At 35.1% G+C, this 26928-nt stretch overlaps 1 protein-coding gene across 1 annotated transcript in view; it reads right to left on the bottom strand.

Annotated features, from left to right (window-relative positions):
- The window catches only part of EFCAB13 (EF-hand calcium binding domain 13), a 257749-nt gene that overhangs the window by 11071 nt on the left and 219750 nt on the right, over window positions 1-26928 (bottom strand). Inside the window, exons 80-90 of the mRNA XM_035030370.1 lie at window positions 26697-26801; window positions 25683-25733; window positions 24679-24783; window positions 18234-18287; window positions 17059-17163; window positions 15451-15504; window positions 14760-14864; window positions 7674-7727; window positions 1708-1812; window positions 785-838; window positions 305-409 (exon numbers count right to left, since the gene is read on the bottom strand). Coding sequence (XP_034886261.1) covers window positions 305-409; window positions 785-838; window positions 1708-1812; window positions 7674-7727; window positions 14760-14864; window positions 15451-15504; window positions 17059-17163; window positions 18234-18287; window positions 24679-24783; window positions 25683-25733; window positions 26697-26801 — 897 coding nt within the window. The remainder of the gene's footprint in view (window positions 1-304; window positions 410-784; window positions 839-1707; window positions 1813-7673; window positions 7728-14759; window positions 14865-15450; window positions 15505-17058; window positions 17164-18233; window positions 18288-24678; window positions 24784-25682; window positions 25734-26696; window positions 26802-26928) is intronic.

Genomic DNA, 26928 nt, shown 5'->3' with positions numbered 1-26928 from the left:
TTTTAAATATGTTCTGTTGAGGGGCGTCTGGGTGGCTCAGTCAGTTAAGCGGCTGCCTTCGGCTCAGGTCATGATCCCAGGGTCCTGGGATCCAGCCCTGCCTGCCTCGGGCTCTGCAAGCAGGGAGCCCGCTTCTTCCCTTCCTGCTGCCCCTCCCCACCCAGCTTGTGCTCTCTCTCAAATAAATAAATAAAATCTTTAAAAAAATGTCCTGTTGATACTAAATAAACACTATCACTGGTCTATCGATACTTTCAAACCCAAGCTGTCCTAAAGGGAATACATTTTTATGTACAATGCTCACCATCAACTGGTAGGTTTTGTGAAAAATCTTCAAGTTCTTTATGTGAGAGCTTAATCCCCATATTTTCCAGAAATGTGTCCAGGTTATTCATATCAACCTTTCCTCCTTAGGAGAGACAAAGTATCATAAAAACAACCAAGATGTGGAAAATTCCTTATTAACTCATGTATATTACGGTTCTCACTTTACTCATGAAGACATTCAGGTCCAGTAAGACCTAGTCAAGTATACAAGCAGGGTCAACTTTAAAACTAGATATAGAGTCTCATTGTTTGACTATATCTTTTGTTCATTATCAACATAATGCAAGTTCTAAAAGGGCTGGGTAATTTTCCAGGGATTTATGGCATATATAACATATCCATAAATATTGGAAAATACATATATGAAATTTTTAATGTAATAAAAATAAACTAGTGTATATGAAAAATAAGAGAATATCTCAGATTTATCTGCTTTCTCATTATACTTCTCACTCACTTTTAAGAGTCTTCACACCATCCAGCAACCTTTTTTGATACACCTTTCCTTCAGCTGTAAGAAAAGGCATAATTCGGGTGAGAGAAAAATAATAAGGGAGATTCACTTAAACAATAAATATTCTACAATTCTTCCCCTAATTCCATAATTTCAAAAAGATAGACTTTTTAATGATTTTTCTGAAATTTACCTGATTTGTTCTCAAATAATAACAAAGTTTGTTTGGAGAAAGATTTTAATGAGGCAAATTTATTCACTCTTGCATGAAAGGCAAGGATTATGGCTTAAAACTTATAAAACATATGTCTCATTTGATTTACTTTTATCTCTGATTTCTTTCCTTACACTCTTTATTCTTCCATTTTTACATCTTTCCACTTACTCTCAGGAATATTAATGGAACCAAGGACAACAAAACACACACGTTATTGGCAGGATTAAGTGAAATAGCTATTGCCTACCATACTAAAAACTAAATGACCCAAATTTTCTTTGGCAAAAATCAAATAATTAAAAAGAAAGTTGCATTCTAAAAAAAATTTTTTTTCAAAAATGACTAAACAAAACAACCTGGTAACAGTCTGGTATCATTTTAGAAGAAAATCCTACAGATCATAGGGGAAGGGAGGGAAAAATGAAACAAGACGAAACCAGAGGGGGAGATAAACCATAAGAGACTCTTAATCTCAGGAAACAAACTGAGGGTTGCTGGAGTGGAGCGGGGTGGGAGGGATGGGGTGGCTGGGTGATGAACTATGTGCTATGGTGAGCGCTGTGAATTGTGTAAGACTGATGAATCAGACCTGTACCCCTGAAACAAATAATACATAATGTTAATTTAAAAAATTAAAAAAAAGAAGAAAATGCTACAGTCAAGCACTCTAAAGCTCCATGAAGTATACATATATATTTTAAATCCTTACCATCAAGTGGTAGAGTTTTTACTAAATTAAAGTATTCTTTGTCTGTGACCTCAATTTTCATGTCTTTCAGAGCATCATATACATCACTGACATCTATCTGCTCTCCTAGAAAAGACAGAAATTGTGACAAAGAATAATTTGGGAAGAACACAAAATTAGTGAGTTATTACAATCAAATGCTGTTAACTAGCAATATTTTCACTCATGTTTCATTAAGATAATTTCATGGGTAGTTAAAAATCATGTATTCTATAACAAACAAAAAATTAAAATTTATTACCACCTTGACTAATTATATAAACATGTAAAAAATAAAACAAATAATAATTTGGGTCTTTCCTACACAAAATAGAAATGTAAGTAGTTTTCCTGATAGTTTGAAATTATAATTATGTTAGGAGCAGTATAATGTTAGGCACATAAATCTAGAAAGGATTTCTAGATTATATGCTTACATAAAATGCACATAGTTGATGCTTATTAGAAAGTATGTTTCAAAAAGAGGGCCTCAGGCTTCCCCAATAATTTTTGTTTTGTACTATTTTTATGGTAAATAATCTTTTGATTATTGTAAATAGTTTTATACTTTGTAACTTTAGAAAGGAAAAACAATTTTGGTTTAATTAAGTCTTTTGGTTTAAATCAGTGGAAAGTGAATCTCTGAAAGCTTACTGTCTAGAATCCTAAACTTTTAATCAGTAAATTAGATATGTTGCATATTTCAAATGTATATGTCTAGTATGGATATTTCTTTTTATTTATTCTGCTTAGAAGTCACTTGGCTTCTTTAGGTTGGCACTATTTATCTGTTCTGGAAAGTTCTTTTCAAATATTGCCTCTGTCCTGTTCTCTTTATCTTTTCTTCCTGGAATTCCAATTAGATATATGTTAGATTTTCTTATCTATCCTCTGTGTCTCTTAACCTCTCTTTCATATTTCTCATTTCTTTGTCTTTTTGTGCTATATATCTTGTAATTTGTTAAGTTGCTTAGTTGTTTCTTCAGCCGTTTATAAATTACTGTTAAAATCTTCAAATGTTTTAAATTTTTACTATTTTAATTTCTCAAAAGTCTATTTGGTTCTTTATCAAATCTGCTTGCTCTTTACTCAAATGTACTCAAGCCTCTCTTTTCATTATTAAATTATATTAAGCATGCTTATTTAATAATTTTTGGCCTGATAATTCCAAAATCTAAAATCTTTGCTGATCTGATTCTGCTAAATGCTGTTCATGATGGGTATCTTACTCATAGTGTCTCATTTCCTTGTATATTTAATAATTTTAAACTATGAACTGCTCTTTATGTGTAATTCTTTGTTCTGAGAAGAAGAGTATCCTTCAAGACGAGAGTCAGAATGATTAAGTCTAGATTATCAGTGCACGAGGTTAGGCCACGCTTCAGGAGCATTAACACAGTACATCAATAGTGTACATTAAAAGACCCATTGCTTATTATAGCTTATCCCTTAATTCAGTAACCTTGACTATATCCTTCTTGCTTCAGAGCAATTGGAGTTTCTAAATTGCTAGTCAAAGCATCTTCGATCTCATATTAAGATCATATTTAAATCTGATGGTACTATATGCAATTATAATCTTTATTGCTAACTGAAAATATCCAATATTTTTTGACTAGTTGGTTACTAATTATGGAATATTGCTACTCTCTCCCCATATTACTATCCATTGGTATAACACTCTCAATCCAGTGACTCTATTACCTTTACCCCATGAAGAAGTTTTCTACTTCTGTAATTATAATTTCCGTAATTGTATTTCTGTAGTTCAGTAAGTGTCCATGTCCTAAACAGATCTTTTGGGTATTTCAGTACCACACTCTGACTTAATATTATTTGTTGATGGGTCTTGTCTTAATAGTGAAAGGGGACCATAGTAGGTTAAAGATGCAATAATTAGTTTAGTTTCTCTTGAAAGATCTAAGTCCTTAACAGATACAAGATTAGTTCAAGTAACTGAACATTGGCCTTTTCTAGAGATTTCAAATTGGTAAAACTAAATGATAGGCGATATACTTTTATAGTAATTATTACTTAGTGTTTTGATGTTGCTCAAAGAAATTGCTATCTTAAAGGTAGAAAAGCCCACAGTAAAAACAGATGGTATAAAGACTAGAAAAAAATGCATTAGCAGATCTTACTAAATAGACTGTGCAGAAAAAAGTTAACATAGCAGGCCTGAGGCTGTTATCTTTAGAAGAGCCTGCTTGCTATTGGTACTTGGCTGGCATCTGGGAACCTGGATTTCAGAATGTTCCCTCCAATACGAATTGAAAAGGCTAGTTCACTGTGCCTAAACTTGTGCAAACAATGTGATTTATGGTGAATACTTGTTTTTCTTCTGGGAGTCTGGGATACTGACGGTTGATAGGCAGAGGGCACCTAAGTGAGTAGCCCCAAATAAAAAATCTTGGGCACTGAGTCTCTAATGGGTTTCTCTGGGCACACATGTGTAACTACATTTTTGCTGCTGGAAGAAAGGTATGTTATGTATAACCCCTCTTAAGAAGGAGTGCATAGGAAGCCTGCACATGGATTCTTCTAGAAGCTTCCTATATCTTTTTTTCTTACTGATCCAGATTATATCCTTGGTGTTCACTCTTTGTATCATACAGTACTATGGATTTTGACAAATGCAATATGTCATGTATTCACCATTACAGTAACATACAGAGCTTCACTGACCTAAAGTTCTCTTGTGGCCCTTATATTCATCTCTCCTCCCTATGCCACCCTTCTAAACTCCTGGCAACCACTGATCTTTCCATGTTTTTCCATAGATTGATAGCCCATTTCTTTTTATCATTGAATAATATTTCATTATATGGGTGTATCACAGTTTGTTTATCCATTCTTCTATTCAAGGACATCTTATTTGCTTGCAAGTTTTGGCAATTATAAATAAAGCTGCTATAAACATTTGTGTGCAAGTCTTTGTGTTCACATGTTTTCAACTCATTTGGGTAAATACCTAATTTGTGATTATTGGATCTTATGATAAGATTAAGTTCAGCTTCGTAAGAAACTGCCAAACTGTCTTCCAAAGTGACTATACCATTTTGCATTCTTCTTGCCATTCTAATAGGTGTATATTTTAATTTGCAATTCCCTAATGACATATGATGTTGAGCATCTTTTCATATCCTTATTTGCCATCTGTAAATCTTCTTTAGTGAGATTAATATTCAGATCTTCTGTTCACTTTTTAATTAGGTTGTTTCCTTACTGTTGAGTTTTAAGCATTCTTTGAATATTTTGGATATAAGTCCCTTATCAGATATGTGTTTTGCAAATATTTCCTGTCAGTTTGTGGTTCATCTTTTCATTTTTTTAAAAATTAAAGTTCTTTTTGAAGGACCTCTTATAGATAAGAAAAACAAGTGTAGAGGGACACCTGGGTGGCTCAGTCAGTTAAACATCTTCCTTCAGCTCGGGTCATGATCCCAGGGTCCTGGGATCAAGTCCCTCATCGGGCTCCATGGTCAGCGGGGAGGCTGCTTCTCCCTCTGCCTGCCACTCTCCCTGCTTGTGCTTTCTTCCTCTCTCTCTCTGACAAATAAGTAAAATCTTAAAAAAAAACCCCAAACAAAAAAGCAAACAAAAAACATGTGTAGGATCAGATTCAAAGATTCCATTATAGAAGCACAAAATTCGACCTCAATTTTGTAAAGAAATAATTGGAATGGTTAGGTTATAATATCCATGAGGATAAGATTTGGCAAAGCCAGGACTGCTACCTAGTTGCATCAGATAATATTTCAAATTGACATTTGCCAAAATCTTACATAAAACAACCCATCACTATAAGAACAAATCCTCCACATTATTAAACACTGATTAGGATATTTTGTATTATATTAGAGAATATCACCAATTCATGCCTCATCTGAAATAAAAATAAATATGAAAAATCTGTAATTTTGAGCCCTGGATTAGAACCACATCTTAAGGAACTTTTTGAGCATATCCAAATGGATTTTATATATTTGCTTCTCTCTGAGTTATGAATATGTACTAATAATATTATGTTTATTTTCTGGATGGGTTGAAACACTCTCTCATCAAAAATCCATAGCACTCATACTAGCCAGCAAACTTCTGGATATCCTGCTACCTACTTAGAGCATTCCATCTTATATATTCAATTATAGGGCAATATGCTTTATTTTGGTAATTATTCATGATTATACAAGAGGTTTTGTCTATTATTTAGAAACTTCACTGTGTTTTGAACACCAAAACTTCTGGAAAAATGGAAGAGACATTATCAGAATTGCAAAATTATATTAGAAACTTAAATTGAGGTTCTCTAGAGTATCCAAGATGCAGGTGGTTCGTATAAGTCACCTACTGACCCAAGATCCAAGATCCTCAGATCAAGTGGAAAACTGCATGAAGTACAGAGCTTCCATCCAAGACCATGAGAATAAGAAAACACTGATTTTGTCAGTGCTTTGTGTATTTTTCACATATTTTTATTCATTATTTTTGTCATATCTTTTCTTTTTATTATTTAGTATTATACACTTCTGACTTAGGCTATCATGATCTCCCTTGCTTCTACCAATAACTTATTGAGGTTTAAGTTTTACTAGAGACAACCACTTTGCTAGAGTTAGGACAGTCCTAACTCTGTAATTCAGCCTTTTACTACCAAACCAACTTAAAGAATTACTGTAGGGCTAACTGAAAATTTATGTGTATGAATTGTGCATGACTTTCCAGCGGTCTCAGTGGATCTTGTCTTCTTAGTCCAAGGGGATAAAAACTTTTCTGGGGAAATAAATAATATCTGGTGGAAGAGATTCCTAAGTATAATGTATTCGATCCATAGTAATAAAAAAATTTGTGACTGACTTAGCATATAATATAGTTCATGCCCTATCATTCAGTACACTAAACCAGTTAAAATTTCCTAGATAAATGATAGAATTGCTTTGAATTTTCTTTTGCCCAACTATAGGGGGATATGCACCATTGTTAATAATGCATATTGTACTTGGATTCACACTACAGATCTAATTTATCTAAGAAAAGAAAAGACAACTTGGGTATGTAAAGTAGACTTAAGGCATAATTATTATTGGAACTAGTTTTCTTTCAGGCCTGAGAAATATTGGACCATGATTCTAGAGTGCTTCCCTTTCCTTCTTATAATACCTTCAGCTAGTTTTATTTGTCTCACAGCTGTTTGAAGTCTGCTTTTCAGAGTCTTAAATGCTTCTGTGTAGCCACTGTATGAACAAATAATTAAACAAATGATTCAAAGACAAAACCAGGATGAAATTATCTTGACATTCAGATGTCAGGTCCTCAAGGAAAATCTACAATAGTGAAGGTCTGGACAGTTCTTGATGATCTCTCCTGTGCTTTTGGTTGAGTGAGGATCAAAAGGTGGAATTAGGAATAAAAACATTCCCACATTATTAAGAAAAGGCTGTTGCCATGGCTATAATAGACATTATCAAATGAATATAAATTATGAAAAACAAAACAAAATGTGTTTGTACAGTACCATCTTCTATTGCTAGATGAACAACAAAGACCTAAGGTCACCTGCTATATTATACAGAGTTAATATCAGACTTAAAAATACAACATTGTCCCTTATTTATAATAAAAGGCATGTCTTCATAATGTTAGAGGAAAATATTACATATAATAAGGTTAATATAATTGTCCAAGAAATTATATTGTTGATTACTTATTCAAGTAATTATGTCTATATATAGTATCTCAGTTATAATCTAAATTTTGAAATTTTTTGTCTTATTGCAAAGACCTAGTAAATCATAGGTTATCAAAGCAGGCAGAAATGTTTAATTAATGTTAATTAATGAAAATGTTTAATTAATGAAGAGTTAAAATGGTGAAATTAACAAGGGACTAAAGGGATGGTAGAATGTATCATTAAAACTGTATAAAGAATTAAGTTATTTTTCACTTACCTAAAGCAGTACTCAATTCTTCCATCAATGTATTTAGTTTGATCTTCCCTTTATCTGTAAGTCAAGACAAAATTTAGACACTGGTAATCCAAACTCAGGAAAAAAGCATAAAGCATAAAATACTTAAATTATGAAGTAGAACCTAGATGAAAGCTATTCACTATATCTTGTCCTTTTTAAATTTATAATTCTTGGATTTTAATGGATAGCTCCATTATCTGCCAGGGGCACTATCATTCTTTGAACCGTAAAGTCTATCTTAGGAAAAATGTTCTCTCAAGTCTTTTGGATTCATTCTATTTCTAACTCCATGTTTCTCTAGGAATGGCTGATAACACATGATTGATATACATTTAAAACCATTGTTTATGGTATTATGCTATTTTCTATCATTGGAGAAAGACAAAGAATCCTGGGAAAAGGAGCAATGAAGAGCACAGTGTCTGATAAACTAAAGCTTTTAAATTTTGCTTGAGGGAAAAATGCCATATAGGGAGTTGGAAAGATGAGTTGAAAGAGATTGGTTGGAGCTAACGGTTTAGACTTTGACATTGGACTGTCTGGAGTTGGGAATAGAGCAGTGAAAGAAGAAGATAAAAATCCTGGCTCCACAAAATTTACATTAATTTGTTTTATTTATGGCTGTATTCCTAAGGCCAAAACAGAAACTGCTAGGTGTTAGGTGTTCAATAGGTATTGTTACATGAATGAGTAAGTTAATTTGTCATAAAATGTTTAGCACTGTGTCTGGCATATTGTAAGACTCAATGCATATAAGCTATGAAGGTCATTGAAAGGTTTTAATTGGAAGAATTACAAGGTCAGATTTTCACTCTAGTTAAGTCATCTGGTGAGTGGGTGTAGAATGAATTGAAGGCAATGGGACCAGCGGCTGTTATACTAGTCAGGAGCCTTCTGTAGTAGTGTAAGCAAAGGATAATGAGGATTTGAATTAAGAGTAGGGTAGCAAAGATAGAGAGAGATTGGGGATATTTTTAAGAGGAAAAAAATGAAGGAACATGAGAAGTCAAAGATAATTCATGGGTTATTTCAGGGGTAGTTGTGGGTGGACGATAGTGGCAGAGAAATTAAAAAAAAAATTAGGACTGAATTTAACAGGGAAAATAGTTTACTTTTTATATGTTGAATTTGGATTTCCACTGGGAAATCTACATCTCAAAAGAGATTTGTTGATATAGGATATCCCTTAACTGACCTCCATTTAACTACCCTGATGGCCTGAATTAGATTCATCATTCCTACTGTAAAACATTCATACTGGGGCGCCTGGGTGGCTCAGTTGGTTAAGCGACTGCCTTCGGCTCAGGTCATGATCCTGGAGTCCTGGGATCGAGTCCTGCATCAGGCTCCCTGCTCGGCGGGGAGCCTGCTTCTCCCTCTGACCCTCCCCCCTCTCATGTGCTCTCTGTCTCTCTCATCCTCTCTGTCTCAAATAAATAAATAAAATCTTTAAAAAAAAAAAAAACATTCATACTGATGTCGATGGCTTGTTAAATTTTACATCTAGTAAGCTACACTTTTAGTAAGCCAGCACATTTGTGTTCCTATGGGTTGAGTTGTTGAGTTTGTTTCCAGGTTTGTTTATAAAGAGTTGTACTTATTATTAAATTGATAACTTAATCATTATATAAACTGATAAACTATAAATGGAAAAGGGAGTTATTACCATAAAAACAAATTTGAATGTTTTGGGGAGTTTATGTAAAGCTGAATTTGGTGTAGATAAATAACTGTAAAAAGATTGGGGAAGGAATTAAAATCTAGATGGATTCTGATGGAAATTTCTGCTCAACTTTTAAAAAAAGCACTTTGCTCCACTTAAGAGAAACTGAAAATGGGAGTATAGATGATAAATGGGTATTTTGCACAAGAAAATCTCCAAAGAGTATGGCTACATTAAATTAAAATGTAGTCTCACAGATCTGTACCTCTGAAGCAAATAATACATTATATGTTAAAAAAAAAAAAGAAGAAGAAGAAGAAGATAGCAGGAGGGAAAGAATGAAGAGGGGGAAATCAGAAGGGAAGACGAACCATGAGAGACTATGGACTCTGAAAAACAAACTGAGGGTTCTAGAGGGGAGGGGGTGGGAGGATGGGTTAGCCTGGTGATAGGTATTAAAGAGGGCACGTTCTGCGTGGAGCACTGGGTGTTATATGCAAACAATGAATCATGGAACACTACATCAAAAACTAATGATGTAGGGGCACCTGGGTGGCTCAGTTGTTAAGCATCTGCCTTCTGCTCACGTAACGATCCCAGGATCCTGGGATCGAGCCCCGCATCGGGCTCCCTGCTCAGCGGGAAGCCTGCTTCTCCCTCTCCCACTCCCCCTGCTTGTGTTCCCTCTCTCGCTGTGTCTCTCTCTGTAAAATAAATAAATAAAATCTTAAAAAAAAAAAAAACTAATGACGTAATGTATGGGGATTAACATAACATAAAAAAATTAAAATGTAGTCCCTTTTTTTTATGGAAATAAAATATGTATGGTACATACACATCATTTTTATTATTCCTTACTCTAACTGGATTTTTAGAGTATCTAATCAAATACTTGCCCCCATCATGCTACATAAAAGGACCTCACTGTCCTAGACTGAAATGCATGAAAAAAGTATAGGTTTGAGATAAAAGATTTGAAATCTTAAATATATATGGTTAAATGGAATCAGCCATGAAGAGTGTGGAAAGAACAATAGACTGAAAATAGAACTGTTATATTACTATCATTTAAGCCAGTTATTTTCAAAACTTTTTTATTGTAAGCCACACTAAGAACTCTAAACACACACACACAAATTGATCATGAAGTCTCATGAAACAATATCTAGCTTTAGTGTTTCATTAAAAAATATTCACTTAACCCACTAGTTTGAAGGGAGAAAGAAAAGCCTATAAGAAAATGAGCCTTACGAACAAGACAAGAGTGCCCCTTCTTTTTTTTTTTTTTTTTAAAGATTTTATTTATTTATTTGAGAGAGAGAGAATGAGAGACAGAGAGCATGAGAGGGAAGAGGGCAGAGGGAGAAGCAGACCCCCTGCTGAGCAGGGAGCCCGATGTGGGACTCGATCCCGGGACTCCAGGATCATGACCTGAGTTGAAGGCAGTAGCTTAACCAACTGAGCCACCCAGGCGCCCCAAGAGTGCCCCTTCTTACCACTCCTATTCAACATAGTACCAGAAGTCTAAGCCAGAGCAATCAGGCAAGAAAAAAAGGGCATCCAAATAGGAAAGGAAGAAGCATAATTGTCTTTGTTTGCAGATGATATGACCTTATATATAGAAAATCCTAAAGACTCCACCAAAAAACTGTCAGAACTAATCAATGAATTCAGTAAAGTTGCAGTATACAAACTCAACATACAGAAATCAGTTGCATTTCCATATATTTTATAACTGAAAAAGACATAAAGAAAACAATACCACTAACAATAGCATAAAAAACAACAAAATACTTGGAAATAAATTTAAATAAGAAGGTGAAAGATCTATACAATGAAAACTACAAAACCATGATGAAAGCAATTGAAAAAGACAAAAACAAATGGAAATATAGCTCACATTCATGGGTCAGAAAAATTAGTATTGTTAAAATGTCTGTACTACCAAAAGTCATCTATAGATTCAATCCAGTTCCTATAAAAAATCCAATGGTATTTTTTCACAGACATAGAAAAAAAATCCTTAAATTTATACGGAACCACAAAAGACCCTGAATAGCCAAAGCAATACTGAGAAAGAACAAAGCTGGAGGCATTAGCCTTCTTGATTTCAAACGATACTACAGAGAGATTATTGAAAGATATGAATTCAGTGCCATTGTGTTACCCGCAGAGTTGGTGTTTCTGGAGATGTTCTCTGGTCCTTTCTAGTCTTTGTTGCTTTTGGTCTTTTTTTTTTTTCCACCACCCAAAGAGTCTCCCTTAAAATTGCTTGCAGGGCTGGTTTAGTGGTCACAAACTCCTTTAGTTTTTGTTTGTCTGGGAAACTCTCTTTCTCTCTCTTTCTATTCTGAATGACAGTCCTGCTGGATAAAGAATTCTTGGCTGCATATTTTCCCCATTCAGCACGTTGAACATTTCCTTCCACTCCTTTCTAGCCTGCCAGGTTTCAGTGGACAGATTTGCTGCAAACCAGTTCTGCCTTCCTTTGTAGGTTAAAGACATTTTTCCCTTGCTGCTTTCAGAAGTCTTTCCTTATCTGTGTATTTTGAGAATTTGACTATGATATGTCTTGATGATGGCTGGCTTTTGTTGAATTTAATGGGAGTTCTCTGTGCTTCTTGGATTTTGATGTCTGTGTCCCTCCCCAGATTAGGGAACTTTTCAGCGATAATTTGTTCAAATAAACCTTCTGTCCCTTTTTCTCTCTCTTCATCTTCTGGGACTCTTATGATACGAATGTCATTACATTTAATAAGTCACTGAGTTCCTTAAGTCTACCTTTGTGGTCCATTACTTTTTTTCCCCTCCTCTTTTCAGCTTCATTTTTCCCTATAATTTTATCTTCTATATTACTGATTTGCCCCGCTGCTTTGTCCATCCTCATTTTTACGACCTCCACTTGGGATTGCATCTTGGTTATAGCATTTTTAATTTCAGTCTGACTAGATTTTAGTTCTTTTATCTCTGCAGTAAGGGTTTATCTAGTGTCTTCTATGCTTTTTTCAAGCCCAGCTAATATCCTTATAATTGTTGTTTTAAATTCTGGCTCAGACATCTTACTTATATCTATATTGATTAAATCCCTGGTTGTACTATCTCCTCTTCTTTCTTGTGGGGTGAATTTCTCCATCTCATCATTTTATCCAGAAAAGAAAAGAAGAAAGAAAAAGACAAAATAAAAAGTCCAACAATAACAACAACAACAGCAACAAAACTAGATCCTGCATGTGTTTTGGTCTGCTTGTTAAAGAATCTTCCAAAGTTGGTCACTTTTCTGCTTGTAGACTTGTAGTTTTTGTTCTCTTAGACCTCCGATTGATTTCTTGGATGTTCAGAATGATCTGATAACTATCTAGCTGTATTTGAGGGATGAGACATGCTTAGGGCCTCCCTAATCCTCTACCATCTTAACTCCTCCCCCTCAAACTGTACTACAAAGCTAATCTAACAGTATGGCACAGCATAAAAATAGATACATGGACCAACAGAACAGAATCAAGAGCCCAGAAATAAAACCTCACATATACAGTCAACTATCAACAAGGCAGCCAAGAATACTCAATAGGGAAAGGACAATCTCTTCAATAAATGGTGCTGGGAAAACTGGATAACCATAGGCAAAATAATTAAATTGTACCACTATCTTATACCACTCAAAAACATACACTTGAAATGAATTAAAGACTTAAATGTAGGACCCAAAACAATAAAACTTCCAGAAGAAAACATAGCTTTTTTTTTTTTTTTAAGATTTTATTTATTTATTTGACAGAGAGAGACACAGCAAGAGAGGGAACACAAGCAGAGGGAGCAGGAGAGGGAGAAGCAGGCTTCCCGCAGAACAGAGAGCCCGACGTGGGCCTTGATCCCAGGACCCTGGGATCATGACCTGAGCCAAAGGCAGACGCTTAATGACTGAGCCACCCAGGTGCCCTGAAAACATAGCTTCTTGACATGAGTCTTGGCAATTATTTTTTTAGTTATGACACCAAAAGCACAAGCAACAAAAGAAAAAATTAAGTGGGACTACACCAAACTAAAAGGCTTCTGCAAAGCAGTAGAAACAATCAACAAAATGAAAGGGCAACTTACAGAATGGAAGAAAATATTTGCAAACCATGTATCTGATAAGGGACTAATATTCAAAATATATAAGGACCTCATACACTCAATAGCAAAACCCCCCAAAATCCAACTAAAACATGGGCAGAGGAACTGAATAGCCATCTTTCCAAACAGCATACACAAGTGGCCAACAGGTACATGAAAAGGTGTTCAATATCACTCATCATCAGGGAAATGCAAATTAAAACCACAATGAGATATCACTTCACACTTGTTAGAATAGTTATCATCAAAAAGATAAGAGATAACAGATGCTGGTGGGGACGTGGAGAAGAGAAAACCCTTGCTCACTGTTGGTGGGAATATAAGTTGGTACAGTCATTGTAGAAAACAGAATAGAGGTTCCTTAAGAAATTAAAAATAGAACTACCATATGATCCATTAATCCCACATCATAGCACCTAATTCAAAATCCCACTTTGAAATAGGATTTCAGAAAGATATCTGCACTCCCATGTTCATTGGAACATTAATCACAATAGCCAAGATATATGTCTGTCAGTGGATGACTGGGTAAAGAAGATGTGGTATATTATATACAATAGAAAATTACTCAGCCCCAAGAAAGAAGGAAATCTTGCCATTTGTGACAACATGGATAAACTTTGAGGGCGTTATGCTAAGTGAAATAAATTGGACAGAGAAAGACTAATACTGTATGATATCACTTATATGTGGAATCTAAAAGTGCTGAACTCAGGGTGTGTGGGTAGCACTGTAGGTTGAACATCCGATACTTGATTTTGGCTCAGGTCATGATCTTAGGGTCATGGGATCGAGCTCAGTGTGGGGTCTGCTTAAGACTCTCTCTACTTCCCTTTCTGCACTTCCCTGCTCTCAAATAAATAAAACTTTAAAAAAAGAACAAAAACAAAAATGTTGAGCTCATAGAAACAGAGCAGAACTGTCATTATCAGGGGCTGAGGGAGGAGGTGGGGAAATAGAGAGATGTTAGGTAAAGGGTATAAACTCCGATTTCTAATGTGAATAAATTCTGAGATAATACAGAATGGTGATTATGGTTAACAACACTGTATTATATACTTGAAAGTTCCTAAGAGTAGATCTTAAATGTTTTCACTATAAAAAAAAAAGATAATTATGTGATGTCACAGAGGTGTTAGCTATGGCGGTAATCATTTTGCAATATACAAGTTTATCAAATCAACAGTTGTATGCCTTAAACTTACACAATGTTATATGTCAATCATATCTCAGGAAAGATGAAAACAATAAGTACCCCTTAAAAAGTACAAGGGTGATTATATGCTTACCAGCATCTGGCAGTCTTTCTATCAGATCCATGAATTCTTTTTCTTTGATGCTGATTCCCATGTTTTCTAAAAGAGTGTCCAGCTTGTTGACATCAACATTGCCTTCTAAGTAAGGAGCAGGAAAGGAATATAGTAAAATTGAATGTTTCTAAAACTGGACCATGAATTCACTCTGCTGTGTTATTATTCCTCTTTATCAAGCATGTATTATATATTACAATAAAAAAACATATTTCTTAGTATTAAGATTTTCAAGACGAATACCAAAAACCCAGTTTTGTTCAGTTCATAAGAGAATAAAAATTCCTCTCAATTTTATGTTAGGATTTGGAAAGGTGAGAGCTAGAGATGACTGACATAATATTCTATAACACAGGAGTTGTTTTTATTGTCTGTACTTTCAAATTATTTGCCTCCGCTTTTGACTGAAACCTTTATCTGACAATGTTCATTCTTTACCTTTTGCTTTGTGTTTTTATTTTGTTTCTTTGGGGCTGAGTTAGGAAAATCCGAGAAAGTTTAACACTTTCTGCCAAATTTTAGTGCAGGAAACTACTTGGTTTACTTGGTAAAATGCAGATCTACTTAAGAAAGCATAAATAAATACAATTACATAGGAAAGGATGATTCATATTTTAACAACACAAATAAAGGTTTTGGATTCAGTCTTTTCACTGTGCTTCTTACTCACGTTTGAGAGACTTTATGCCCTTCATCAACCTTTTTTGATACACTTTTCCATCAGCTATAAAAATAAAAATAAAAATAGATATTTAAAATGGAGTCAGAAAGGTAGTACGCATCTTTTAATTTCAGAAAGAAAGAATTTAGAAATCTTTGCATCAGGAACATTTCTAATGCAAATAGATAAATATATGAAATTGTTCTCTCTCAGTGGTAAAGGAGTGAATTGCAAATCATAATCATGAGATGCTCTTTTTTTTTCTGTATTGAGAATGTAGAGAAAATAACATCCTCAAATACTGTTTGTGGGAGTTCAAATTACAATATTCTGGAAGAAAATGTGAGAAAACAAACAAAATATCTTCCATTTTACAACTCTACTTAAAGGAATTTAATCTCAAAAAATTTTAGAATATTTGCAAAGATTTATCCACAAGGTTGCCAAATAAAAAAGGATATATATTCATACATGGAGAACTAGAAAAATATACATCAAAATTCTCATAGTAGTTATTGCTTTACATTGGGAATATAGTTTTATTTTCACTTATTTGCATTATCAAGGTTTCTATGATAAATATGCATGTTAACACTGTGAAGAGATAAGAATTATAAGTAAATTAATATACACATAAATATTATCTATCAATCTATCATCTGCTGAGCACTAGAAGGAAGTGTACCAAAATACTAATAATGGCTATCTTTGGATTATGGGATTAAAAGGAATTTTTAATAATTTTTTTGGTTTTATTTAAAACCAGGGCATTATGCTAAGTGAAATAAGTTGGAGAGAGAAAGACTAATACTGCATGATATCACTTACATATGGAATCTAAAAATGCTGAATTCACGGTGTGTGGGTAGCACCGTTGGTTGAGCATCCTACTGAGCCACCCAGGTGCCCCGAAAACATAGCTTCTTGACATGAGTCTTGGCAATTATTTTTTTACATTGGGTTGTTTTATGTAAGATTGCAATTTTTTCATTTATTTTTGATGTTTGTATCTTTTTTTTTTATGTTCAGTTAGCCAGCATATAGTACATCATTAGTTATTGATGTAGTGTTCAATGATTCATTAGATGGGTATTTTTTGTTTAATCCTTTAGAATCTTAGATTTTTTTTATTATGTTATGTTAATCACCATACATTACATCATTAGTTTTTGATGTAGTGTTCCATGATTCATGATTCATTGTTTGCGTATAACACCCAGTGCTCCATGCAGAATGTACCCTCTTTAATATCCATCACCAGCCTAACCCATCCCCCACCCCCTCCCCTCTAGAACCCTCAGTTTGTTTCTCAGAGTCCATCGTCTCTCATGGTTCGTCTCCCCCTCCGATGTCCCCCCCTTCATTCTTCCCCTCCTGCTATCTTCTTCTTTTTTTTTTAACATATAATGTATTATTTGTTTCAGAGGTACAGGTCTGTGATTCAACAGTCTTACACAATTCACAGCGCTCACCATTAGATGGGTATTAAGGAGGGCACTCGTAATGAGCACTGGGTGTTAAAATGCAACTAGTTTGTAATTTTTCACATGTGGAAATAGTTTCACAGAACTATTTTATAGCACTATAAACTAGGCTTATAGCACCCATGAGACTTACCATTAAGTGGCAGTGTCTTCACTAAATTCAAACGTTCATTAGGTGTGAGCTCAATCCCCAAGTTTTCCAAAATACTTTCAAGTTTATTAGCATCAACTTTACCTCCTTTGAAAGAAAAATGAATTATTGACACATGGCAATTTTAGGACATTATAATGATCCAAAATAATGAAAAATCTGGTTTAAAGAATGCCATCCTAACTTTCATACTCTCACATATTCCAATAATGTTTAAGGATAATGAGGCAGAACCTATTCCTTGATTCTTCATAAAGAGTGGTCTCCTAAGACTAATGGCAAGATACCATAGAAGAAAATCAGGTTATATATAATTGGCCAGTAATTTAGGATATCTAGTCTTTTTTACTTTTTAATACTGAATCATGTGATTATTATTTAAAGCAATCCTATCAACTTAATTTTCTAAAAATATTCCTCTTCCTATATTCTTTGCCTACCTACATTTGGTTATTTAAGCCAGCAGTTATTAACTCAAGCTTGTAGGAACCTGGAGGTAGAAGAAAAGAGTGAAACTAGCTGTGGTGAACTAGACAGCACATGCCTTGTCCAAAGAGAAAATACACCAGTTACTGTCGTGAGGGAATATAGAGCCAGTGTTGCCAGATTTTACAAAACTTGACTGCAGGTTGGACTCAATTCATGGGTGGCCAATTTGTTAAAGCTCTGATTTAAACACTGGTTAAGATCAGTATAATACTGGCAGAAACTACAGAAAATATAATTTATTACTTAAGCATCACCACTTATTTACTTATTTTTTGAAGATTTTATTTATTTACTTGAGAGAGAGTGTGTGTAAGAGAGAGAGAGCACGAGTGGGGAGGAGGGGCAGAGGGAGAGGAAGAAGCAGACTCCCTGCCGAGCAGGGAGCCCAATGTGGTGCTCCATCCCAGGACCCCGGGATCATGACCTGAGCTAAAGGCAGATGCTCAACTGACTGAGCCACCCAGGCACCCTTCACTACTGATTTTTATAGCCAAATCCTAGATAATTCAAAATCAAAGGAAGAAGTAAAGTTGAATATAAATATTTCATTAAAAATATGTAAAATATCAACATTAATAAATTTATGATATAATATCAGGAAAACACTATGCAAGATTTAACATAGGGTTAGAATTTAATTCAAAATGTCTTAGTAATGTCTTACTCACCCGAAAAAGATTTTACTTCATTCATCAGCTTTTCTAGATCAACTTTACCTTTAACTGTAAGACAAGGAATAAATTGGATAGAAACATGACAATGAGACCAAGAAAGTATGTTGCATTGAGCAGAAAAACTTAGTAGTATTTATTTGCTCTAAAAAATTTAACCTTTTGCAGGTACATACTTTCAGTTATAAAGTAAGTCATGGGGATGTAATATACAGTATGATGACTACAGTTAATATTAATATTTGAAAGTTGCTAAAGAGAGTAGATCTTAAAGGTTCTCATCACAGTGTAACTGTGTATAGTGATGGGTGTTAACTGTGGTGATCATTTTGAGAGACATATATATACATATATATTGCAGTATATATAAATACTGAATCATTTATGTTATATATCTGAATATAATGTTCCATGTCAATTATAACCTCAATATAAAAAGTTATACCTCAGTATACAAAAGAGAAGCTGGTTTCATACTATACACACACACACACACACACACGAAAACTTAACCTTTTGCTACATCCTTCATAAGAAGGTAGAAGAAGGATGACAGCTTGAATGATAATAAGCATAATTATTTCCTGAACACAATTAATATTCCAGCATTTCCAATGTATTGTGCTCAGGGAAGAAAAGTGGCTAATTCTTATCATTTACTTTCTGAAAACAGAAGTGCTTTTTCTCCCACAGCAAAATAATACTCCCATGTTGATGAGAAAAATCTAGCTATAACCTAGGAAACATGGTATAAAATGTAGTTAATCATAAATTCAACACACTTGTTTTTGAGTACCAGCAGAATGGCCAGAAAAGTGTATCAATTACCAATAATGTTGCTAATTCTGTGGTGAGAATTTCCTTATTCTTTGTCTATTAAAGTATTCCTGGCCACTAATAACTTCGATACCAACTACAGGTCAGGGCAAAATGGAAAATGTGTGTTGGTTTACCTGGACTATTTTAGTTAACCAAGTCTATCATGAAAAAGAGATGGGATCCTTGGAGGGGATTAGAATTTTTAGGCCTGTCTTTGTACATGGGTCACTATGGTTGTCTGTTCATACTCTTCTTTGTCCATCTGGTTTATTCCTGGGAAAATTCTTTTTTTTTTTTTTTTTTTTGTAGTTCCCATTTTTTTTATTATGTTCAGTTGGCCAAAATATAGTTTTTGATGTAGTGTTCAGTGATTTGTTAGTTGCGTATAACACCACACGTGCCCTCCTTAATACCCATCACCTGGTTACCCCATCCCCCCACCCCCTCCCTCCCTTCTGTAACCCTCAGTTTGGTTCCCAGATTCCAAAGTCTCTCATGGTTTGTCTCCTTCTCTGATTTCTTCCCATTCAGTTCTCCCTCCCTTCCCCTGTGGTCCTCCTCACTATTCCTTATGTTCCACATATGAGTGAAACCAAATGTATGGTAATTGTCTTTCTCTGCTTGACTTATTTCACTTAGCATAATCCCCTCCAGCTCCATGTTGATGCAAATGGTGGGTATTCATCCTTTCTGATGGCTGAGTAATATTCCGTTGCATATATGAATCATATCATTCTGACCCAAGATGAAAGGGCTCTCTGCCATAGGCCATCTAACTGGGGTGAGTTCTCTTTCATTAAAATATTCCAAGTTCATCTCAGCTGAGGAGGAATCTACTAGTAGGAATTAAGACATCTGTGTGACAAGGGAAATTTGTTTAAACCAAAGTTGATCATTTTCCTTTACTTATAATGTTATTCTTACTCTTTTGCATTTACTTTAATAAACATTTAGAAAGGCTTTTGTGAACATGGAGACTGGAGCATGGCTCCAGTCCCTTTTACTACCATCTCAAAGCTGTTTCCCTTTTGAAATTCAAATTTGATGGTTTTTCTAGGCTGCTGGGGCTATGTCAACACTTGGGCTCTGGTTGTGTCCTGGAGCCCAAGAATGGGCATGGGGTTCTTTCCGCCCTCAACGAGGGAAGCACCAGAGAGGTGTCAGAGCACAGGAACAGAACTGGAAAGCAGCAGATCATGGGAAATGCTTGGCATTTAGAATCCTGAAGACCCTGATGAAGCTCAATTAAGGCCAGTATGGGGCATTCCAATTCCTCTCACTCCTAAAAGACCAAGAAGGAATAAAACAGGTGGGCAGAAACATTTATTTTCCTGAGGTGGTTAAAATACAGAGATGCCAGAACAGATGCTACCTTCTTTTCTGTAAGCTTGAAAACGATCTGTTATGTTATGGAATATGTAATATTAAGTGCTAAATAAAGAATCTTGAAATAGAAGGGAAATTATGTAAGAGAAATTTTAGGAGTTGTTTGTGAGAATTGAAAATGTATAGTTGAGGAAGTAAAGACATTCCAAAGATCTCATGGTGGGGAGTAGGGGAAATGGTGGGAGGAATAAGAGTATTCTAAAAGTTTCTGCTTATTGAGATTGTGGGGGTGGGGAGTGGGAGGAAGGGATAAAGCTGAATTGAAATATCTGATGGGTAAAAGTATCTTGATGGAGAATAAAGCAGTATTTTGTTACCAGTAATAATTAAGTTATAGGTAAGTATGACAATGAATGAGAAGAAAAGAAATGCAAGAATTAATGAAATGTGACCCTCCTAGGAAGAAAACAAATATAATGAATGACAACTTAAACCAGTAATAATAAGCACAAGAAAAAAAGAGAAAACAATAGTAGAAAATGAATAATAAATATAAAATGAGATAAAATAAATGCATATGTCCAGTATTACACCAAATCTGAACAAACTGAAATTTCTCATTAAAAGAAGAAAGATTATCAGATGGGTTCCTTAAAAACCCAGCTATATGATGATTTCACAAAATATATTTCCCACCAAATGATAAAGAAGATTGAAAATAAAGGAGTGGGCAAAGATATATGAGGCATATACAAGCAAAAAGAAACCAGTACTGGCAATTGTTAGTATCAAAGTAAAACTTAAGAGTCAAATCAACAAAGAGATGTAGATAAAGAGGGACATCAAAAGGTATAGTTTATGAATATTTAACAGTCATAAACCTATAAAGCAAAACTATTAGTCATTTAAGAAAATTTTTTTAAGATTCATTTATTTATTTGAGAGAGTGGGGGGGAGGGGCAGAGGGAGAGAGAATCTCAAGCAGACTCCCTGCTGAGCACGGAGCCTGAGGTGGGGCTTGATCCCAGGACCCTGAGAACATGACCTGAGCTGAAATCAAGAGTCAGACACCCAACCGACTGGACCGCCCAGGTGCCCCAAGAAGAATCTTATAAAAATTCAATTAAAGTAGGAGATCTTAACCCTCTTAATAGAAGATCTATTTTGTAGACAAAATAGAGGTAAAGACACAAAGGAATTGAATAATACTACTGATAAACTTGATTTCATAATATATATATAGAGAAGTCTATGTGCCCTCTCTAGAGACTATAAATTATTTTTATATGCCTACAGATTTACAAAAATTAGTAAAGTACATGGCCATAATGAAAATTTTAACAAAACAGAGATTCTTTTTAACATCTCAGTGGCCACATTATCTGATAGAACTCCGAAGTTTATATATAATAAAAACTTAAAAGACTTAAAAAGAAAGTAAGAGATATACTTATAGATACTAGATAATCTTTGTATCAATTATAAGTTGGTAGAAAGTAATGATCAGGAAAACTCTTCATATCGAAACCAAAGGACGTAGTGAAGCTGCACTCAGAAGAAAATGTATGGCCTTAAACTCCTTCATTTAATAATGAAGCAGAAAGACAAAAAGAAACTTAAGTACTCCTAGCAGGCAGGTATGAAAGAGAAACAATCATTCTCCAAGTGGTTGGACAAACAGTCAGATAAAAAGTGGGCAAACAATTTGAACAGATACTTTATTAAAGAAGTATAAATGGCTAATAAGCACTTGAAAAAGTACTCAATATCATTAGTCATCAGGGAAATGTAAATCAAGGCCATATTGAGATAGCAACACACACTAACCAGAAGGACTAAAATTAAAAATAACGATAATAACAAATGTTGGTGAGGAGCTGAGCTAAGAGAACCTTCAGACATTGTTGGTGGGAGTATAAGATGGTACATTCACTTTGGAAAAGTATCTAACAGATTCTTATAAAACTAAAGACATATTTACCCTAGGATGCAGCATTTCTACCCAAAAGAATAGTAAACACATGTTCAAAAATATCTCAGACAAAAAAAGTCTCATACAAGAATGTTCATAGCAGTTTTATTCATGATAGTGAAAAGCTAGAAAAAGCATAGGCCCAATAATAGTAGAAGTGATAAACATATTTTTCAAGGATGGCTGAGCTATATATTTCCCATCCCACATGACCTTATTACAATGTGACTGATACAACTTCCACCAAGAGCTTAGACTGAGTCTGGGCAGGGTCTTGTGATTGCTTCAATAACAGCATTTGGTGGAAATGGTGTTCTGTGACTTAATCCTAGTTACAGATTCAGAGAAGAACTGTTCTAAATGGTCTGTAATAGACTTTTCTTTTTTTTTTTTTTTAAGATTTATTTATTTATTTATTTGACAGAGAGAGACACAGCGAGAGAGGGAACACAAGCAGGGGGAGTGGGAGAGGGAGAAGCAGGCTTCCCGCTGAGCAGGGAGCCTGACGCGGGACTCCATCCCAGGACCCTGAGATCATGACCTGAGCTGAAGGTAGCAGCTCAACAGACTGAGCCACCCAGGCGCCCTGCAATAGACTTTTCTCCATAGGACCCAGGTGAAAGTGAGAGACAGACAGACAAATATTGAATGTCAGCCACATAGAGCAGGTATACTCTAGCCACATTAAAATAGAAAGAACATTAAAGATCACCATACCTATAATAAGCATCCTTTTTATAAATACTGATGTCACGTATTAGCAAATGTGGCCAAGGAGTTTAAGTGGAATTTGCACAATACTTATCAATTCTCCCTATTCCATAGGGAAAAAAAGGTAAGGCTAGTGAAAAAACAGGTATCTTGAAATCCTTCTCTACTTTGAATATAAAACCAGCAAGAGACAGGATGTGTTCTTTCTTTGGACCTGAGTTTTTTCCCTAAGCTTTTCAGAATGCCCTCTTGATGCCAAACAAGCTTTTTTTTTAATTTAATTTTAATTTTAATTTTAATTTATTTTTTTAAATTTTATTTTGTTATGCTAGTCACCATTCATTATATCATTAGTTTTTGATGTAGTGTTCCATGATTCATTGTTTGTCTATAACACCCAGTGCTCCATTCAATACGTGCCCTCCTTAATACCCATCACTGCGCTAACCCATCTCCCACCCCCCTCCCCTCTAAAACCCTCAGTTTGTTTCTCAGAGTCCATAATCTCTCATGGTTCGTCTCCCCCTCCAATATCCCCCCCTTCATTTTACCCTTCCTACTATCTTCTTTTTCTTTTTTTTTTTAACATATAATGTATTATTTGTTTCAGAGGTACAGGTCTGTGATTCATCAGTCTCACAATTCACAGCATTCACCATAGCACATACCCTCCCCAATGTCTATCACCCAACCACCCCATCCCTCCCACCCCACCCCCCACTGCAGCAACCCTCAGTTTGTTTCCTGAGATTAAGAATTCCTCATATCAGTGAGATCATATGATACTTGTCTTTCTCTGATTGACTTATTTTGCTTAGCATAATACCCTACAGTTCTATCCACATCATTGCAAATGGCAATATTTCACTTTTTTGATGGCTGCATAATATTCCATTGTGTATATGTGTGTCTATATATATATATATATATATATATATAAATAAAAATAAATAAATCTTAAAAAAAAAAAGAAAAGTCTATTACAGACAATTTAGAACAGTTCTTCTCTGAATCTGTAACTAGGATTAAGTCACAGAGCACCATTTCCACCAAATGCTGTTATTGAAGCAATCACAAGACCCTGCCCAGACTCAGGGCATATATATATGTATATATATATATATATACCACATCTTCTTTATCCATTCCTCTGTCGATGGACATCTTGGCTCTTTCCACAGTTTGGCTATTGTGGACATTGCTGCTATAAACATTGGGGTGCACGTACCCTTTCGGATCCCTACTTTTGTATCTTTGGGGTAAATACCCAGTAGTGCAATTGCTGGATCATATGGTAGCTCTATTTTCAACTTTTTGAGAAACTTCCATGCTGTTTTCCAGAGTGGCTGCACCAGCTTGCATTCCCACCAACAGTGTAGGAGGGTTCCCCTCTCTCCACATCCTTGCTAATATCTGTTGTTTCCTGACTTGTTAATTTTAGCCATTCTGACTGGTGTGAGGTGGTATCTCATTGAAGGTTTTGATTTGGATTTCCCTGATGCTGAGTGATGTGTCTGTTGGCCATTTGGACAAACAAGCATTTTTAATGACTGTTATAAATAGGCTCATAAAAGTAGTTTTTCTGTAGTGTTCAGTGGTATCTAAAATGCTCACCATCAACCTGCAGGTTTTGTGTTATGTCTTTAAGCTCCTTTTCAGTGAGGTCCATGCCCATGTTTCCCAAAACTGCATCCACTTTACTGGAGTCAATCTTCCCTCCTATGGAAAGAGAGATAGTTATACAAGCAGAAGTTAATGTCCCTAAAATGTGGGATAAACCCTCACCTTCCTGAGGATTATGGTTATTATGTTCATCCAAAGGACCAAAGCCTGATGAGATCTTTACAAGAGGACAGAGTCAATAATAAGAGTTAGAGCTTATTGTTTTAAATTTAATCTTCATATAAGCATATCCAGTATAAAAACTGAAAGGTGATGTAATGACTGCTCAGAGAATTCTAGTAGGGTGATAATAATTCCTGTGTTTCGAATGGCTACTGTCTCACTTTCACTGTGTTTGCTTTTACAGTTAACTTCTAGTTATGTTAAGGGATGCTGGTTCTCTGTTGCCATTTAAAAAATTTTTAAATTCAAGTTAAAAGTAAATCAATTTAAATGAAAATATTAATAATAGTACAAATACTGTGTGGATTTGGCAGATATCATGAAGCTGGTATTGGGAACCTTGCCTAGACATGACCTTCCTCCTGGTCTGCTTCCTGCCTGTCTATTCAGTCCTATGTTCCTTCAATATCTTGAAGGCTTTCTAGAGCTCCCTTCTTCTCTCTCTCTCTCTTTTGGTCTAAATGTCAGACTAGTAGTCTCTTGCTGCTGAATAAACTAACTGAAGAGGTGTTAATTTTCCCTTTACTTTTGCTGTGCAGCCTGGGCTCTGATAATTTCTTCTGTCAAATTTGAGAAATCCCAAGAGAGCATGGGAGTTCTTTCCAATGTACATCATAAGAAATGATCTAAAGAACACATTGATCTATAAAAGAAACAAAAGTATGTAATAATGTGTTAGGTGTCAGGGTTCACAATTTAATCACAAGGAATCAGTAGAAATGCCAAACATGATGATCTCAGATTGATTGTGTTTTATTAAGCTTCTTCCTTACCTTTAAGAAACTTTATACCATCCAGCAACCTTCTCTGGTAGACCTTTCCATCTGTAAGGAAAACACTGTTCAGATCACAGAAACTGACAATGTGGAGCTTCATAGAGAGTAAGAATCCAGCAATTTCAGTAAGATATATTTTATGAACTGCCTTAGAAATTTTTTGATTTAGTGGCAAATAATGAAATTATAGGGCAGGGGGATACTGACACTCTACCATTCTGAAACATATCTTTTTCTTTTATGATATTTTCATTTTCCCCTATTAGATCACTTTCTTTTTTCTCATTAATTCTGGCTTAAATTTCAGATCTCTTTATATAATCAAAAGTTATAAAAGATATAATTATATAAAAGATAATGTGGACCCTGATGATAAGAGTCATGATGACACAATGGTTGATTCTCAAACTAAAGATTAAATGGCAGCTATAACATTTATTTTTTATTTTTTATTTTTTTTAAAGATTTTATTTATTTATTTGAGAGAGAGAGAGAGCACATGAGAAGGGGGAGGGTCAGAGGGAGAGGTAGACTCCCCGCCGAGCAGGGAGTCCGATGCGGGACTCGATCCTGGGACTCCAGGATCGTGACCTGAGCCGAAGGCAGTCGCTTAACCAACTGAGCCACCCAGGCGCCCCAGCTATAACATTTTAAGGTACAATAGAGTCATTTTACAGTATGCAATATGGATCATAAGATTATTTCTTTTTTTCTTTCTTTGAAAGATTTCATTTATTTTTTTGACAGAGAGAGAGAGACAGGAGAGAGGGAACACAAGCAGGGGGAGTGGGAGAAGGGGAAGCAGGCTCCCTGCGAGCAGGGAGCCTGATGTGGGGCTCAATCCCAGGACCCTAAGATCATGACCTGAGCGGAAGCAGACGTTCAATGACTAAGCCACCCAGATTATTAAGATTATTTCTGACAAGCAGTAAAATAGAGACAATTTTAGAAGTTTTTGCAATTTAACAATATGCTCCCCTGGATGACTATATTTTTATTCAAAATACTCACTATCAACTGGCAGATTTTTCACCAGTTGTGAGAGTTCTTTATCTGTGAGTTCTATTCCCATGTTTCTTAGAACTGTTCCCAAGTCGTTGATATCAACTTCCTCCCCTTCAAAAGGACAGAAATGGTAATGTGTGATTTTAAAGAACCATCTAATTATTCTAAATAATGATGAAATCTATTACTGTTTAAGTATTAACCCCAACTACTCAATGCATAATAAAGTTAAATGAGT

This window comes from Mirounga leonina, unplaced genomic scaffold, assembly GCF_011800145.1.
Source record: "Mirounga leonina isolate KUSES-001 unplaced genomic scaffold, KU_Mleo_1.0 Mir_364, whole genome shotgun sequence".
NCBI lineage: Eukaryota > Metazoa > Chordata > Mammalia > Carnivora > Phocidae > Mirounga > Mirounga leonina.
The sequence above is the reverse complement of the archived record's forward strand: the minus strand, read 5'-3'. Positions and strand labels throughout refer to the sequence as shown.